The sequence below is a fragment of the Chelon labrosus genome, assembly GCF_963514085.1.
Source record: "Chelon labrosus genome assembly, chromosome: 11".
Taxonomy (NCBI): Eukaryota; Metazoa; Chordata; class Actinopteri; order Mugiliformes; family Mugilidae; genus Chelon; species Chelon labrosus.
This window is the reverse complement of record NC_140344.1, coordinates 24375955-24393324: the sequence shown is the minus strand read 5'-3', so window position 1 is coordinate 24393324 and position 17370 is coordinate 24375955. Positions and strand designations below refer to the sequence as shown.

At 39.6% G+C, this 17370-nt stretch overlaps 1 protein-coding gene across 4 annotated transcripts in view; it reads left to right on the top strand.

The window, feature by feature from the left end:
- Positions 1-12421, top strand: part of cbfb (core-binding factor subunit beta) — a 33646-nt gene extending 21225 nt beyond the window's left edge. The window contains exons 4-7 of one of the 4 annotated variants that reach the window (XM_084555878.1): positions 3675-3791; positions 3910-4005; positions 5344-5409; positions 12216-12326. In XM_084555878.1, the coding sequence (XP_084412004.1) occupies positions 3675-3791; positions 3910-4005; positions 5344-5373 (243 nt within the window). In that variant the 3' untranslated portion in view covers positions 5374-5409; positions 12216-12326. Of the gene's footprint in view, positions 1-3674; positions 3792-3909; positions 4006-5343; positions 5410-12215 lie in introns of all 4 variants that reach the window. The other 3 variants (XM_084555879.1, XM_084555876.1, XM_084555877.1) reach the window with 3 other exon arrangements.
- Positions 12422-17370: the final 4949 nt, after the last annotated feature.

Sequence of the window (17370 nt, the reverse complement as noted above, 5' to 3'; positions counted from 1 at the left end):
ATCCTAATCCTCCTCACTTGTTTAATATTTAACCTGAGATAGATCCTAGTTTCAGTTGGGACAACACGCTTCTGTGAAAACCCCGGCCTCCCACCAGTCTTTTATAACCGAAGAAACTACGTCTTTAATTAAACGTCTTCAAAATAAAAAAAGCCTTGTCTCATTTATTTATTTTTATTTGTATTTACCATGCCCTGGATGACTGAGATCCTTTATTACATTTTAATCTGAAATAGATTCACTTTCACTGATGATGTAGCGTTCAGGGACACACGATATAGGAGAATTTAACAAGTGAAAACATGAATTTTTCTTTTTCGAAGTTTAGTATGTGCAACGTTGATGTGCAGTGCGATTTATGCGTAAAATAAAAAGAGTCTTTTTATTTCCACGGGCTCTCGCTCTGCTTGTTTTTCTTCTTCGGTGTGCTGCAGTGCGTTCCCGTCTTCACGTGTGTCTCTTAGTAAATGGATGTGGGGGTTGACATGGTTCTCTCTCAGAGGAAGTCTGTGGTCGGGCCGTTTCTACATATTTTCCCCTCACACACAGACACACACAAATAGTCACACACACACACACACATTTTCCTTGTCGGGGCAAATGAAGCTTTCTTTTAAAAGCACCATGCAGCCCCACAGATGTGGAAGCCATTTCTCCTGCTCCCTCTTGCTTTTACACATACACACACACACATACACACACATACACACACACAGAAAAACATTCACTCGAATAAACACAAAAACCCACAGTCTCTTGGGGTGCGGTCTCCCCTGCAACCCCGGTGCAGTGTGGGTAGCTGTGGTAAAAAGAGGTCCTGTGAGAGGCTGTCCAAAAATAGCCTGAATAAAAATGCAGGAACTTGGAGCTCGCCCAGTGTCACACAGAAAAATCTAGTCATCTGAGTGTTTGTGTGTGTTTGATTTTCTTAATCTATTCCTAAACACTTGTTTACCCGTGTAAAAATACCACCTAAATACTTTCTACCCTGGGAAAAACACATTGCAGCGTCTGTTTCAGTGTCTTGTCGTCGCTTCCTTATGGAAATCAGTAGCGTGAGAAAGAGGAAGGAACCATGAGATCAGGAGAAGAAATAAAGAAACACCAAATAAGATTTCAACTTATTCACTTCACATTCGTTGTAATGCACATAGTGAAGTCTTTCATCGCATTCGGTTGAAAGGCAAGCTCCAAAAAGCTTGTGCAAATGTCTTTTTTCATTAAGACGGTTTGCGTTTTGCATCTTTGTCTGTTTTATTATAACTGTGTGTTTTTTAAGCCGATGTAGCAACAGAATAAACACTGAGAAATCTAGTTGTTGGCAAGCAGCAGCTGCAGACTCATTGCAAATATGCTCCATGTTCAGTGTTCTCTATCCGTTTAGCCCTTAGCTCCACTGGCTTTTTAAACAAAATGCTTTGTGATGTTCACCAGCTAGTCAAGAGGCTGTCGTAGGCTGGATTCCTAACCCGTACCCGGTAGCCTTTGTCTTTGAGCGTGAAACGTTGTAGGTTGTAAAACCAAACCGCTATCTTGAATGATGCTAAACAGGAACTACAGAGTCAATGTGGGTTTTTCACAATGAGTGACCCTTTTGAAATCCAAGTGGTCATGTTTCCCACCATGAATATGAGAATATTAACTCTAGCAGCTTTGAAATGAATAAAGTAATCAACTTCAGCCTCGTTGTTTTGTATCTATAGCCACAATTAACAGCTTGCTTGTGAACTAAGTGGAGCATCGCCATTCGCGGCCAAAACAGAGGTATTGGACTTAAACAAACCATGACACAAATACAACTCCAGATGTTGCTCTGCAGCGGCTGCATGTGTAATTAAACAGCTATTTTACGAGGAGATAATGTGTTAGCATTAACAGCATATTTCTATTGTGTCCTGGTAGCCAAAAAGGATTAGTTATAGCAGGTTTTTGTTTTAGAGAAGGTTAAATTTAATAATGGGGCTGTATATTTTCATAGTTCATTGACATTCGCGCTCTCTTACCTGAAACAAAACATTGTTATTTCTCATTGTTGAGAAATAAGTCTGTTTATAGCAGCTGGGAATTCACTACAACCTTTATGAGAAGTGGTTCTGTGGTCCCTCACTTCATGAAAATACACTGATATATTTGGTTTTCAGTCCTCCTGGTACTGAGTCATAAGGAGTAAAAAAAGCATGACTTTGACACCATTATCATCACAGGTATTTCTCATACCGTCCTCCTTTTTGGTTTCAAAAACAGACAAACCAGACAAAACACACAGTCAAACAAGACTAACAAGGACAGTTTATTATGCTTTACGCCAACGCGTTCTCCGCTTTTCTTGTTATTATCAGAGCTAACTGAAGACACATGAGACCTGAAGCTATGTGGCATTTATTCTCAATGAATAAAGAAAGCTATACAAGATTAAAGTCATAGTTTACTGCCATTCTGTGAATAAGACCATTGAATAAGATGCAGGCTGTGGGAAATGCAAACAAAACAACACAAAGAAGAATATATTTTGAAACATTCATTCATATATAAATGTACATCTTTTTATGTGTTTAGAGTCGCACCAAAGAGGTTTTTGATGTAGCTGGTGGTTGTTTTCTGCTTCACAGCAGTTAGAGCAGCAAGGACAGGAGGAGGCACCTCTATCTCCCAAACACAGAGCGTCTTATTATTCTGGAGAAACAGCTGATGGGTTCCGATTTGGGAATAGTCATTTTGCATGAAATTTAAGGCCATGTTAAGCTTCAGCTTCTGCCCCAAGGCTAAAGTCCGGTAAACGCCAAAGTCTTTTTTGACAAAGTCATGAGGAGCAGAGAATGGATCTTTGTATTATTCTTAAAAAAAAAAGTAGTTGATGTTATGCTTCTTTTACTATACTTACCTCTAAAGGACTACTGTGATATTTTGCGGGATATTTATGGTTTGTGATGGTGGCAATCTTCCACGGAGCCCATCACATTGAACCCATTCACTATATTTGACGGACTAACCCTCCTTGTAGTCACCCACTGGATACTTGAAGACTGGTTTCGAAGCTCATTGTGGCTGGTACCGACCGGCGCCATCTTGGCTACTCCTCCTAATTTCCGGCCAATTCAAATGTCAGAAAACAGCCATGCCTTTAATTTTGCATAACTTTGAAGCCTTCATATAGTTTAAACGTCAAATTATATCAAATTCACCCTTTGTTGTCATGATTGAGGAATTTAGCTAAGAGATGAAAACCATTTCTGTACCGGAGTGTTAATGGGGCCATTTGAGGAACTGTTTTTGGAACTTCTTGTTGGATTCTGTTGTCATTATTGGAGGTCACTGCTCGCTTCTACGGTAGCCCAGAACGGTCAAACCAAACACTTAGTCTTCTTAGAGAGTCGAGTTTTTACGTTGCTGTGTCGCCCACCATAGGTTCTCCTACAAGCTGGTAAACAGAGCTGTGAGCATTGGTTGCAATCTGCTGCCTCACAGCAAGATGCCAGTAAATTCTCCACAGTGGCCCTTTAATGTGACTTGTTTAACATATTAGATTTACAGCTGAAGACTATGAGAAGGTTTTATTACCAGAGAGGTTCAACACATGTTCAATGCAAGGTGCTTAATTTCAAAATGTGTTGCAGTATTGAAGAGACATTAAACACTCTTTTGCTCTCTCCCTCTCTCTTTATCTCTCTTTACAGGTCCATTTAAAGGCCCCTATGATCTTGAATGGGGTGTGTGTGATCTGGAGAGGCTGGATTGATCTACAGAGGCTGGACGGGATGGGGTTTCTGGAGTATGACGACGAGAGGGCGCAGGTACCACATGTTTTTCTCACACATATTTTCTCGAAATCACGTCTCTGTGTTGTGTCGCAGCATTCTCATCTAGTCGTAACCACGAAACTAAACACGCTTCTTATCTGTGTGCGTGCAGCACGAGGACGCTTTGGCTCAAGCAGCATTTGAAGAGGCACGACGCAGAACCAGAGACTTTGAGGACAGAGACAGATCACATAGAGAGGATCTAGAGGTGAGAGGGAAAGGATTGTGTTTGTTATTGGAGTACTGATATGTTGATAGTGGCACGCTGTATGTTACCGTGCAGCGTGCCACTGTGAAAAGACAATCATCTGTCCTCATTGAACTTTTTCTAGCTTTGCAAAGCCAGTCAAAAAAGTTGGTGCAGAAAACAATTTCCAAGAAGCAGCGATATATAAGTTTATGATAAACGGAGACATAGAGACTGTTAATGAAACTGTATGTTACACCTCTAACCACAATGATTATCATTGGTGGGTCGTTTAAGTGTGACCTCTTCCACCTGTAACCACGCCCATCAGGGGTGATTCAGAAGTGCTAAACACACCCTGAGCTCGGCAAGAATATTTAACATTTTCAGAGCATCTAGTTTGCAAATGAGAAGCAAAGGCAAACACATCCCAGCTCATTTGCACAGTTGCATTTAGAGCATAGACTGTATAAAAAAAGACAAAAGTCCACTGTGGAAGTGGCTAAAGTGTAAGTCCTTTGATGGTCGCTAAATGCAATCTCCAAAAAAATCTCTTCTTCCAGTGATAGAATAATAAATAGACAAATGAACAAAAAGCCAATGGGTGAGTTCATTGTGGTTTTTATATACAGTCTATAACAAAGAATCAATTCTGGATTTATTTTTTAATCTTATGGACTGGCTTTGCAAGACTGGACAACAGCATCCTTACAGCTTGCTTTCAGTGTTTCGGTTTCTTGCTTGCAACTCAGTTTAGAATTGCCTCTTTAAATAGGAATTGCATCTGATAGCATTAGTTTCTGATCAGGGTCTCGGCATCAACTAAAAATTCTTGCAGATGCTTTGAGACACTGATCAATTATATCCTAAGCGTTATTTTCATTAAACGTAGATCATCAGATTTCTGTCTTTGCTTGGGGGGTGGGCCTTAGGGTTGTGTGATGTGTGCTTGTGTGCTTTATTTTTGTTTTATTGCTTAATTAGTATTTCTACAGTTTGACTCATAGGTTTAGTGCATGATCAGTTTGACAATAAATCTAATCTGATAATTGATTTGACTTGATATTTATGAACTATTGAATGACTGATTCAGTTTTGTCAGGTTTCCCTAAAGCCTCAGAAGGGAAAGTAGTTTACATTGGGGGAAAAAAATGAATTATCATATACAGTAATTCCCGAATTAATTAAATGTATTCATTCTTACATTTTGTGCTCCAGGTTTGAATTTTAAAACTGTCCCAAAATGCATTTAATCACTTGTGACAAAAACTCACTTTCCCAGCAAGGCTTTGGGGAGATCAGTGACATCCTTCCTAAGTTGACGCCCTCCGAATGAACCCCAAATTGTTTATTTTTTAGGACCCTGTGGTTTCTAAAATCTGGGACTGATGACACACAGACAGACAGCCAGCAGAAAAGAACAGGGTCTGTGTCCTTCATTTCTCACCATCTATCACACTATCATGCACTAAACCACCCTGTGCGTGTGTGTGTGCGCATGTGCATGTGCGTTCGTCTGACTGTTTCATTCGTTTGTGTGTGCGTGTGTGTGTGCGTCCTCGTTTTCTTGTCCATTGTGTCGCCGTCTGCGTGTTTTTATTTTCACACATGTGAGTTTGTTCACGGATGTGCATGCACTGCTGGTGAATTTTTAAAATACGGTTGTTCGATGCTTGTGCGGCGCGAGAGACAGAATGAGTAACCGTTAGTGTGACCAGCTAGTTTGCACAAAGACACGCACGGCAAGAGAAAGAAAGAAAGAAAGAAAGAAAGCCATTTAGCAGTCGCCTTTCATCTGACTGGTCTCATGTTTCCTCCCTGAGGCCCTGAGAGAAAAATAAAACCTTGTGTCTTCTGCTGAATCAATATAAGTACCATATCACTATCCACTAAAAAACACAGTGTATAAAAAGGCATTAGATGTGGTGTTAAAAGTTACATGGAAACTGTGTCCCAGTTGAGGTTGTGCTCTGCCCTCGTACGTCACTAACGGCTGAACAACCGCTAACATCCGCCAGAAGGTCTCCTGTCCGCGCACACAGTAAAGTAATAGTTCTGTTAGAGAGTTTACGTGAAGGTCAAGTTACTGAAATAGATCATCGTTCTGGGAAATATTGGATTTCTCGAGTAGAGATAAAAGAGAACGCCGAAGGCTTCGTTTCTCGCGTCCGTGTGCAAGGCCCTTGCTTAGCTCGTGCTAGCTTAGCTTAGCATACAGACTGCTAACCTTCTTCTGTCTAACGTAAAACAGCTATTGCCGATTTTAAACTTAGAATTTGGTGGCAAAAAAGACTTGTGTGAGTTGAACCGTTATTATATTGTGTTACGGTCTGCGTATTTTTAAATCTGCACAGAGCCACTTCCTTCTTTACATTTTATGCTAAGCAAGCTATTTGACTACAGGCTATAGGGATTTAAACCAGCAATAATAGATGTTTTTAGGTATCAGAAATACATTGTGATTTCAAGTAGTGTTTCTGGCCTCATGTCTGATTACAGTAAATCCTTTTTGTCTTTTGTCTGTCTGAGGGAGATATCTGTAGTATTAGCTGCCATATGTTACACAGTGTTAACCAGCTACCTTTGTGTTTGCAAACTGGTGCTGAGGAGCTAAAATTAAGAACACCGAAAAGAGGTGAGAGTGCACGGCAACACTCAAGCTACAGACAGCAAAAAAAAAAAAAAAACAAGCTAATAATTAGCTGTAAAGTTCTGAAAAGCCAGGAGGAGCTGCAGATATGGTGGATATCATTTCAAATCACCCATTTCATACGTGTCGCACTGTTTTCACGACGCTGTGACACATCGCCTTTATGAAAATGTAATTTATGACCATTTAACTAACCAGCATGAGAGCGGAATAAAGCCTGTCATCTAAACACAAGAAGACAAATAAGGGTATTTGCCTCATTCATTAAGAGTCTGGAATGACATGTGCAGGCCTGCAGCGTACAAAGGAACAGGAACACGCAGGGAACAAATATATACCGATTTGCCTCACGGAGAACTTTAATTCAGCCGGCTCTTTTTTAATTTTAGCTGAAATTTTGTGTATTTACCACTACCTTCTGTGACCTTTTCGATGAGTGCACAGTGCTTGATCTGCGAGGTGAAGACAGCGAGAGTATATTTAAATATTCTGTTCTTATTTCAGATAAGCCTTCATAGCCATTGTACGAGAACACGCAACAAGGTTGAGAGAGCGTACAAGATTAAGAAGATCATACGCTGAGATTCAGATTGATTGATTTCACAACAGGAACGTACCGCTCTTACCAGAACGTGCGAGCATGTGTGCACTTCTGAATTCTGGGAATTCCTAACGAATTATGATAATTCTGCAGGTCTATTTAGATATAATTTCCAGAGTTTCTAAGTTATTGGTAAGCTTTTACTGCCTCACAGTAGCTCATATTTTGCCCTGGCCGTGATTCCTCTCTGGAATTACAGGGTACTAAAAAACTAAAAGCCAACATTTCTTATATAAGCAATAAATTTCTCAATAAATTTTGTATAATGAATGCATATTAAACATTTGACTGTAAACTGAGACTCTGGCCGGCTGTAAAACACGGACATTTCATAGTAGTTTCTAAACAGATGCTTTAAAGATTGCTGTTACATCTGTGTCATGCAGTGTTTGTTTGCAACAGAGGATGAGTTAGTGTGTTAAGAGTCTATATTTGAAGAAAATGGGACAATTATCCACAGAAATACCGTTGTATGTATATAAATATATTGTAAATATTAGACAAGCCGCTGCAATACTTGTTTCATAACACCATAATTTTAGTGTCGACACAAGCAGCCGTCGCAGTGGGATCCTGCAAATCTGCTCTGAGCTCCTTTTTTTTTTTTTCCTTTGGGTGTGACTGACGACTATTGCTGAATAGCTGCACAGATTCAGCCTCTGCATTTCTGTGGTCTGAACTCCACCTCTCCATCTGTGTCTCCTTCTCTATAACGCTCTGTGTCTCCTTAGCTGGTGATTTACTTATCTCTGCGTCCTGTGCTGTAACTTATTCGAAGGCACTTATTCTCTCAGATGTAGGGAAGCAGCAGGCAGAAAGGGGTGCAAATTTGTGCTGGTTTTTTTGTATTCCTCGCAAAGTATAAAGTTTGAGAAATGTGAAATTACTCCACCTTTATTTACGGTCTACGTTTGCGAAACATATTTTTGAATCATGAATTGATTAGTCACACATGATCGGACGAACAATTAAAAAACTATGTGTGGGAAACAGAAAGAGGGTGGTGAAAGAGTTAAGAAAGGCAGGGGATGGGGAATAGGAGGCATCGTGTTCATACTGGGGGCAGTGGTTTAGTGATATTTGAGCCTTATTTCTGCATGGTTTTACATATCCGGTGGATATCATGAGATGTGATTTGTCAGCGGCGTGTTTTTAAATATTTTTAAAAGCCAAAAGATCTGTGAATCAGAAATATATTAAAGGTTATTTATAGCTATATCATTGACATCTGCAATGTGATCAATAAAGATTATGCTTAAAAAAAATGCTGCTGGGAAAATTATGTCACTCCAGCTATTACCGGGTCGAGGAGTTTTCATTATAATTACAAACAGCAGCTTGAGGTCATATTATTCACGCGGGTGCTCTGAATTTAATTTCCTGGTCATTCTGGCAGGTCCGCCGTTTTTTGTTTTTTTTTAATCCAAAACCAGTGATATTCCTGCCATTCAAGGTCAGAAGGCACCTGTCAGAATGATGGATGTAGATGCAATAGATTGGGAATGAAATATGCCTTTCACCTCCACACACACACACAAACACAAAAACACAAAAACACACAGTCCAAATGCTCAGCAGAAACAGATTTGGTGGTGAATGATGAGCTGGCACTGAAAGCATTAATATATCATTAGTATTGATCGCCATCAGACCCCCTGCTTTGACCCACACACACACACACACACACACACACACAAATTCACAAATACATTGACACTGAACAGGAGCATATGCAGCAAATCTGCTCCAAGTTTGTCAAGACACACACACACACACACACACATACACTCTTCACTGGTATCGAGTTGTGGTTAAGCAGCCTATAGCAGCCCGGCAGGCTTCCATCTGTGCGTGGATCAATACAGAAAGCTCTTCTGCCCTTATGATTAGCGGAGAGCACTCCCCTCTGCAAAGACAAACACTTACTCAAGGCTCTCTGTGTCAGATATAAATGTCGTCCATGTTCGCCGCTGGAATGGCTTTGCTAGGCGGCATGCACGAATCCAGAGTGAAACTGAGTAGGCTCTCCTCTCCGGCAGACATTTAGAGTTGTCAAACACAGGCGTAATTAATCACATCATTAACTCCTGCATCCGTGACACTTCGGTTAACAGTTGCTGCAGACAACTGTTAACGTTCCTGTTCAAATTTGACCCGTCTTCGAGTGTTTTTTCATGTCGCATTGTTTGATATAAATCTACTACGAAAACATCTGACAGTGGAGCGTGCAGTAGATAGTAATTAGTCAAAAATAAGTTGGCTAAAAATGTGTAGCACAGAATTAGATGACACGTTATATTTTAGGCTTTATAAATAGTCAAACAGACCCGGGGTGAGGGGGGGCAAAAGTTACATGGTCGATGATAAGACAATATATTTTTAGTTCCTCTTGTTGTTTACCTGCTGTGTTAATCTGTCTGCGTCAATGACACAACGGTTGCCAAGGTAACAGATTAGAAAAACATAGTAAATGTTTACGGTGAACTGGAAATGCGTTTTAAGAAATGTAAATGCAAAGGATGCAAATTGCTTTCTGAATTTGCTAATTCTGCAAGTTCCCAAATTCAGTGACAGGAGATTTTTGAACATTCATTCGCTGCCAACGTTTTGCAGTTTGTAAGCAGCAAATGATAACTAAAGAATGTGTTGGGTATCTTTAAAGCTGTAGGACCTGTCTATTTGCAGGTCTAATAATTTTAGCATTATTTTGAGACGTGTGTCTAGTCTGAAAGCCAAATCTATAAATTCCGCCCGCCTGCAAAATGTTGCCGGGGTAGAAATTCGTCTGGATTCGCTCTGTTGGGATTTGCTACGGCGAAGACCTGCCGGGACAATCGAATCGTTTTGACAGGCTTTATGAGGTGATGGAAGGAAAAACGATCATCTGTGCTCCGTTGAGTTGTGGCTAGCATGTTTCTGAAAACCAAAGAAATGTAAGTCTAATATTTCCTCCACTTGTTGCTCTGTTTTTGGTCTCCTCCACCAATGCTGAATTGTCCACCTAGCGCATGAGCTGGTCTCAAATCTTTTCAGCGTGTCATTTAACCTTTTTTCTTTCTAAAAATCTTAACACGCTTAGTTAAGATTCAGGAAAGAGTGTCACCTGAAAAAGGCCTCGAAGTAACATACCCACATCGACGAACATACTCGCTGCAGTATGAACATTTCCAGGGAGGCCAGCAGATCGTGTTGTGCGGAACAATTAAGAGATTTCTGTTTTGAGCCACACATGAATATTTGATAGCAGCTTAGTTTCGACAAAACAACGGCGCGAACTTTGCAGAGGAGACCGACAGTGGCTGGAGTCAGTCTGGCTGTGAAGAGTCAAAATGGTAGTATGACATACTGTATGTGCGTGTGCATGTGACTGCGTGTGTGTTGCTATTATGGTGAGTCACTGAGATGACACAAACTACATTCCTCTTGAGCTAAGCAACCCCTTTACTATCTCTGTCTGCATTTCTGTCTGCTCTGCTCTCTGCTTCACCTCTCCTCGCACTTTCCCACCTCTCACTCCGCCTTACCCCTTCTCTCTCTCTCTCTCACCCGACCCCTGAGCCACATTCCCTCAGCTATCACATAAGTGTAAACACATAACCACAGGTATTTTTTATTTTATTTTGTTACACGGCGAGAGAAGGTCATGCCACGGCATCACAAACACACTCATGCTCAAGCCAGTCATGACATATTTTTAAAAGTCTTCTCATGCTCATGGCTTCTATTGACCTGGTGATCCACTTTGTTTGTGTGTGTGTGTGTTTATCTATGTCAGGCAGTCTGCATGTCAGCCAGTTTGTCTGTCTGTCTGTCTGTCTGTGCGTCAATCTGTCTGTCCGTCTATCCGTCTGCCTCTTTGCCTGTCTGTCTGCCGGCTACCTTCACCAAAATACCAACATCAGTGAAGTGTATTAACAGCAGCATGGAGACGTGTTGTTATGAAGCTCTATTGCTCCCTCTAGTGAGACTTTGCAGCATTGCAGTGTCATTTATTTCAGACCCCTACCAGTTTGCAGTAGGAGCCAAACCACTGTACAGTTAGTTTCACATTCAGGTAGATTAAAAAGCACGTTTAATAAAAGGTTTACAGCTGTACACAGATATAAGACCATGTTTTGTCATTACATTTAACTAATATGAGAGATATGCCTCAAAACAGTATTATAAGTAATTGCCTAGAATCATTTCTCCCCAGTGCTTTATTCACACACACCTATAAAGAGCTGTGTAGAACTGCTCAAACAGTAAATACATTTATAAATCATTGTACCGGGAAATTTTCTTGTCATTTTAATGTTTGTTTTTTTTTTGTTTATTGCACTTTATAAATTACAGATTCTTAAATAGATTTAACAAAAACAAAAAAGTGCCAAGCTCCACAAACAACGCAACAACATTTTCATTTTGTCTTTTTTTCTACATCCCTAAACGTCCACCCCTTTTCAAGCTGCACGTTTTCAGACTGTAATGCAGACTTTTAAGTCTCAATATAACATAATCGCTTCTAAAAAAAATTAAAAATAGGATATTAGACAGACCTTTCAGAACTGCAGAACACATTATGCAACTATCTCTACTGCCGTACTTTCTGTAAAAATATCAGTGCATTACCTTTTAAACCCACATCGGTACATGCATGATTTTAAATACGTTACTAATCAGTCTTAACATCTAAACATTACTTGTGTGCAGGCTTAGAACAGTTCCTATATGTACAGTATACCATTAAAAAGGTATTCAAGAAAAACATCACACCTCACTGATGCTGATAAAGCTGTGTGAACATGCATTTTATGTAATTTACATTCAATACATCCAGATTTATCTCCTAACTTAATAATAAAAATAAGTATTTAAAACTCTGTACTTAATTTATTGTCTTTTCTCTCTGATCTTTTTTCCCGCTATGTCACTCTTTCGTCTCCATCTCCATCCTTATCCTCTCTCCTCTTTCATCCTTCCGTCTCTGTCTCTCCCCAGTCCAGACGACAGCAGGACCCCAGCCCTGGCTCAAACATGGCCAACGCTGACGTGGAACACAAGATGCGCTGAGGGGGAGGAGGAGGAGGAGCAGGATGGAGGAAGTCACCGAAGGAGGAAGAGCAGAAAACCAGGGCCGGCAGTCTGCTCACTTTCAACGCAATCAAAGGAGGAGTCACATACTGTTCACCATTACATCCCGATAGGTTCAATTTGATCATCCTCACAACTTTTTCCAATATTTGAATGTAACAGAGAATAAACTTCCTGAATTGATTGAGTTGAAAGTGAAGGAAAGGCCTAGAAGAGAAGGATAAAGGAAACAAAAGACCTGGGCAAAAAGTAGATGCGTTTATTTAAAACCAGAGGAAGGAACATGAGCCGTTTATTTTGCGTGATATTGGAAATGTTGAAGATGCTTTATATATATGCAGATATATATATATCTGCATATATATAAAGTAAAGATCACGCCATTCAAATTTTAAAAGCTTTGATATTTTTTGTCCAGGTCTAAAAGGATTTGATGGATGGGGGTGGTTTCGAGTACCAAAATATATTTTCTATTAATACAAGGTGTTGAAAATAGAGGGAGACGGGTGGTACAGAGGTATAGATGTCATTAACAGGGAGAGGAGTAGGAGGATGGATGGAGGAGGATGAGCAGAGAAAAGAGAGATTATGGCGGCTCAGGGTCACGGTCAGGGCTTACCAGTAGAGCATGCATCAGAAGTGAGGTGTTGACGGGTTCAAATAAGAATTCTCCATTGATCAGTGTTGCGCAGCACTTCACATTTGTTAACATGCCCTTGTTAACTCCCACTATACCCAGCTCACTTCCTAAAACCTGCTGTTTTCTGAGACCAAAGTTCACTTTTGCTGGAGAGGGGAGGGGAGGGGGGGGGACATAAACGAAGAGGGAAACTTTAGTTGCTTTTAAAAAGATATGTGGAGAGCCTCAGTGTAGTTCTTTTTTTTTTTTTTTTTTGCCAGGCTGTAGGACTAAAAAGTGTTTGCTGTATTATATTTTTAATTATCTGTCGAACTGTTGCTTTGATGAGATACCAGTGGTGATAGAATCACAGGTTATTTCACAAAAAACCTGAAGGTGGGACAATTAAGAAACTGCTACAAAATATTTGGAAGAAATGATGTTGGCGTTTTTTGTGGGGATGGGATGGAGGGGCGATTCAGATGTCTTCCGAGGGGTTTTGCACTATGTGATACAATCAGTCTCCTTTTTTTTTTTTTTTTTTTTTTATGCATGAAACCAAACACAGGCTACGTTCTTTGTCGCTCCCCATGCAGCCAATCTATCATCAGAGCACTCTGTACGGCGCTTTGATGAGGAATAACTGGGCGATTCAAAGCTGTGTCATCAGGTGGGCTCTTAGCGAAAACCCAAACAGCAGCGCGCTTGAAAAGGCACAAAGCATCTGTGTCCTGATGGGACGTTTCCATGTTTCATAGTTTCCCGTATATGTCAAACAAACAAAGGCTGACTTAGAACAAAGTGTTGCGCTAGAGATCATCAACAAAAAATGTGTGCCTCACAATTTCAGAGCGACTAAACATCAACGGAAAATAACGTATGTCCAAATTTGGACACTGAAGTGTTCCTTAATGGGTTCATAATTTCAGTAAAATTAGATTTTCTGCTAAATGTATTGTCACAAATATGTAAACACAACATTTTGGAGACTCATTTTACACGCCACTATAACATGGATTCAAATGGAGATCGGCTTAAATCCCGAGCTAAAATCAAAATATTGGATTGCTTTCAGTTTTAATATTTTATCATCTCAGACCAGACTGACATGACAACCACCCAGATATTCCTTATCATGAAAGGACTGCCATTAAAGGACTGTAAAAGCCTAAATGCAGCCTTCTATTCCCTGTCCTGTTACAGCACTAGTGTAATGAAACGGTATGTTTTGTTTGTTCTGTTATCTTATCATTTTGTTCGTGTGAAAGTCATGATGTTTACTTTTTATATTCTGTGTACGTATTCATGTTTTTTTCTTTCTTGTCCGTCTTTCAGCTTCGTTATGAACCAGCAGCAGTAGGCTATTTTATGTAAAAGTTGAAAAGTACAAAATGTCTCCAGAAATTTGGGAGGTTTGAGGACTTTTTGCGGCTTTTATCTTTCATGTTCTTTTATTAATGTTATTTACTTCCTGGTTCAAATGCATTGAACGTGGATCGACTCGAGCCCTGTCATCAGGCTGGGTAAATGTTTTTGTTTTTTTATATATTTTGCAATTAGAAGCTTATATAATTTTCCAGTGTGTTTCTCATTTAACCTTTTTTTTCATTCTTTTTGCACTCAACGGTTTTATTATAACGATTATAATCAAGAAATTTTTTTTCATGCCTTCTTCTCAGCCTGACTTATTAAGATTTTTAGGTCTACATTCATTTTTTTTTGTACCATGTGTTTGTGACATTTTACAAGATGTTTTTGGAGTAAATAAATGTCATTGTTAAAAAATAATAGTGAAAATTTTAAAATTGAATGAAAACTACAACAAGGAGACAAACTTGAAGAAGTTTAATTTTAAAAGACTTTTTAATTTGGTTAAAACTAAGGTCAGAAAATTAACATTGGCAGCCTCAGATCATATATTTTTTTTTTCCCATAGAGAACTTTTCTCAGAGTTCTCAGATCCTGCAAAGTCAGCTGCCTCGGTGTTTAACTTCCTCGAGGATTTTCTGTCTTGAGAGCACCTGCACTGTGATAAGTGACGGATTTATGTCGGTTTTTGTTATGTTGAAAAGTTCAGCCAGTGAGATAAAGCAGTGAAGTGGCATTAAAGGCCTTGCATGAGGTGAACGGATGGAGGCACGGAGGGAATCTTAAGTTTTACATGAACAGTGGTCGGTGACGTTTCCAGTGTACAAAATGTTTATTTAAACAGAACTGATATCTGTAAGTTGTTCTGTGTAGACGATGGTACAAATTACATTTTAAGCTAGTGGAAAACTGACAGAGCACTGGAACCAGTACAATGAAAGGCAAAACGAGAAATCGGAAGCAGCATGGCTGGGATGCTTTAGTCTAAGTTGCACAATTCTTCCTTTTGTTTCTGTAAACCTGTAAGTCATGAGTTAATTGATCACATCTGTACCACAGCTGGACTACGCGCTGAGCTGTTTAGCATTACTGTAATAAATGTGGGAAATTATGTCTTTGTACGGTGTGCTGAGGTTACAAAACAATAAAGAGGGATGGCGTGTTAATGATAAGTCCAATTTTAAGGTTGTATCTAGAAAGTGACCACCCTGTCCCCACTACACCCACCCAATGTAAAATTAAACCCACGATGGAGTCCATCCTACAGTTTTCTTAATGCAGGCATTAAGGCAAACCATGAACCACAAACATTTTCTCTCTTTTTCTTTTTTTTTTTTTTACCTTTACTGTTAATCTTCTTATTTGTTTAAGTTATTTATACGTTAGAACATCTCTGTGATATTTAGTGGCTTGTGTACACTCTTTCTCCTCCCTGTGTGTGTTTCTCTCTTGTTTTAGGGTTGAGCTTGTCCTCTCAGAGGAATCTGAAATATGAGATATTCAATTCAAAATGTTGGATGTTTTTCATAATAAACCTGTATTAATTCCTGAATCTGTTTTCTGTTATTTACTGTAAAAATACACTGATCAGGCATAAGATTATGACCACCTTCCTAACATTGTGTAGGTCTCCCCTCCAAAACTGTTGGGACTCATCAGAGAATGGACATGGGCCTTCTGAGGGTGTCCTGTGGTGTCTGGTAACAGAATCATGTTAGTGGGGGCCTTTGGGTGCTATGGGTTGAGGGGAGGGGCCTCTGTGGATCATCCCACAGATCTTGATCAGTTTGGGATCTAGTGAATTTGGAAGTCAGGTCAACACCTTGTGTTGTTCTTCATCTTTTTTAGTTGTTCCTAAACCATTTTTGTGTGTGTGTCTGTGTCAGGCTGCATCCTGCTGGGGATGGCTGCTGCCATCAAGGAGTGTCATTGCTATGGGGTGGGGGTGCCTGGTCTGGTCTAGGTGGGTGCTACATGTCTAAGTAACATCCACATGAATGAATGTCAGGTCCAAAGGTTTCCCAGCAGAACATTGCATTGTCAAAAGACGTTATTAAATTCGTCTGGTTTTAATGTTGTGGCTGAATGGCAGGAATGTATTAGTGAACACCTCATTATTCCCAGCGTAGCTCTGCTCTCCTTTAACATGAACAGTCTAATCAGGCTTTAAGTAGGTCTTAATTAGACGTCTCCCTCTAGTGAGACACTTCAACTTGTCACAGAACAAAAGGAACAGGTATGAGTCATAACATTAGCAATGGCTCTCACAAAACTACAACAGTGAGACGGCATACACAATACCCCGACATTAAAACAGGAGCGAAAGCGGGAATTCTGGCCACCGTTCATGTTATTATTTCTTTCCACTTATTCTGGCTGTTTAAACTGTTCACTGTGAAGGAGGCCAGAGCTATTATGCAATGCTTATAGAGTTAAATGGAAGTTTATGGTTTGAATGACATGTTTCCCAACAAAAATGGATTGTGCAACTTCATAATACATTCTTTAAGGTCCTTCTTAAAAGACAGGCATTTAGAAGTGAAATCGAAAAGGACAGAGAGAAAGAAAAACAGTTTTCGTTCAATCAGGATAGCCGTTTACACTCGCGATGAAGGGACTGACTTGAGTGTACGAGAACAGAAAAGTTCAGTTCATTCTCCAAATGCAAAGTCGCTTAGCGTTGAGGAGAGCCTCCACATTTTTAGGTTACAAATAAATCTACTTAAAATATAATAAAACCACTTACTGAAAAAATATGAGACTGTGTTGTGTTTTAAGATGCAGACATTTTCAAATATATATCAATTAGTTACAGTATTTTATATATACATATTATGTGTTGTATTATATATTTTAATATAATTAGTGTGTATATTATATATATAGCATAGTATATATTATGGATATTAATGAATAAATTAATATGTATGGCATTTATGTAAAATTTGTAGAATCCTATCAACAAGACAACAACATAGTCAGCTGACCATCGCGTCATCACGTAAGCGTAATACGTGCGCCGAACACAGGAAGTTGAGTTATCAGCTGATCCTGCTGGCTGTTGTTGATGCCCGA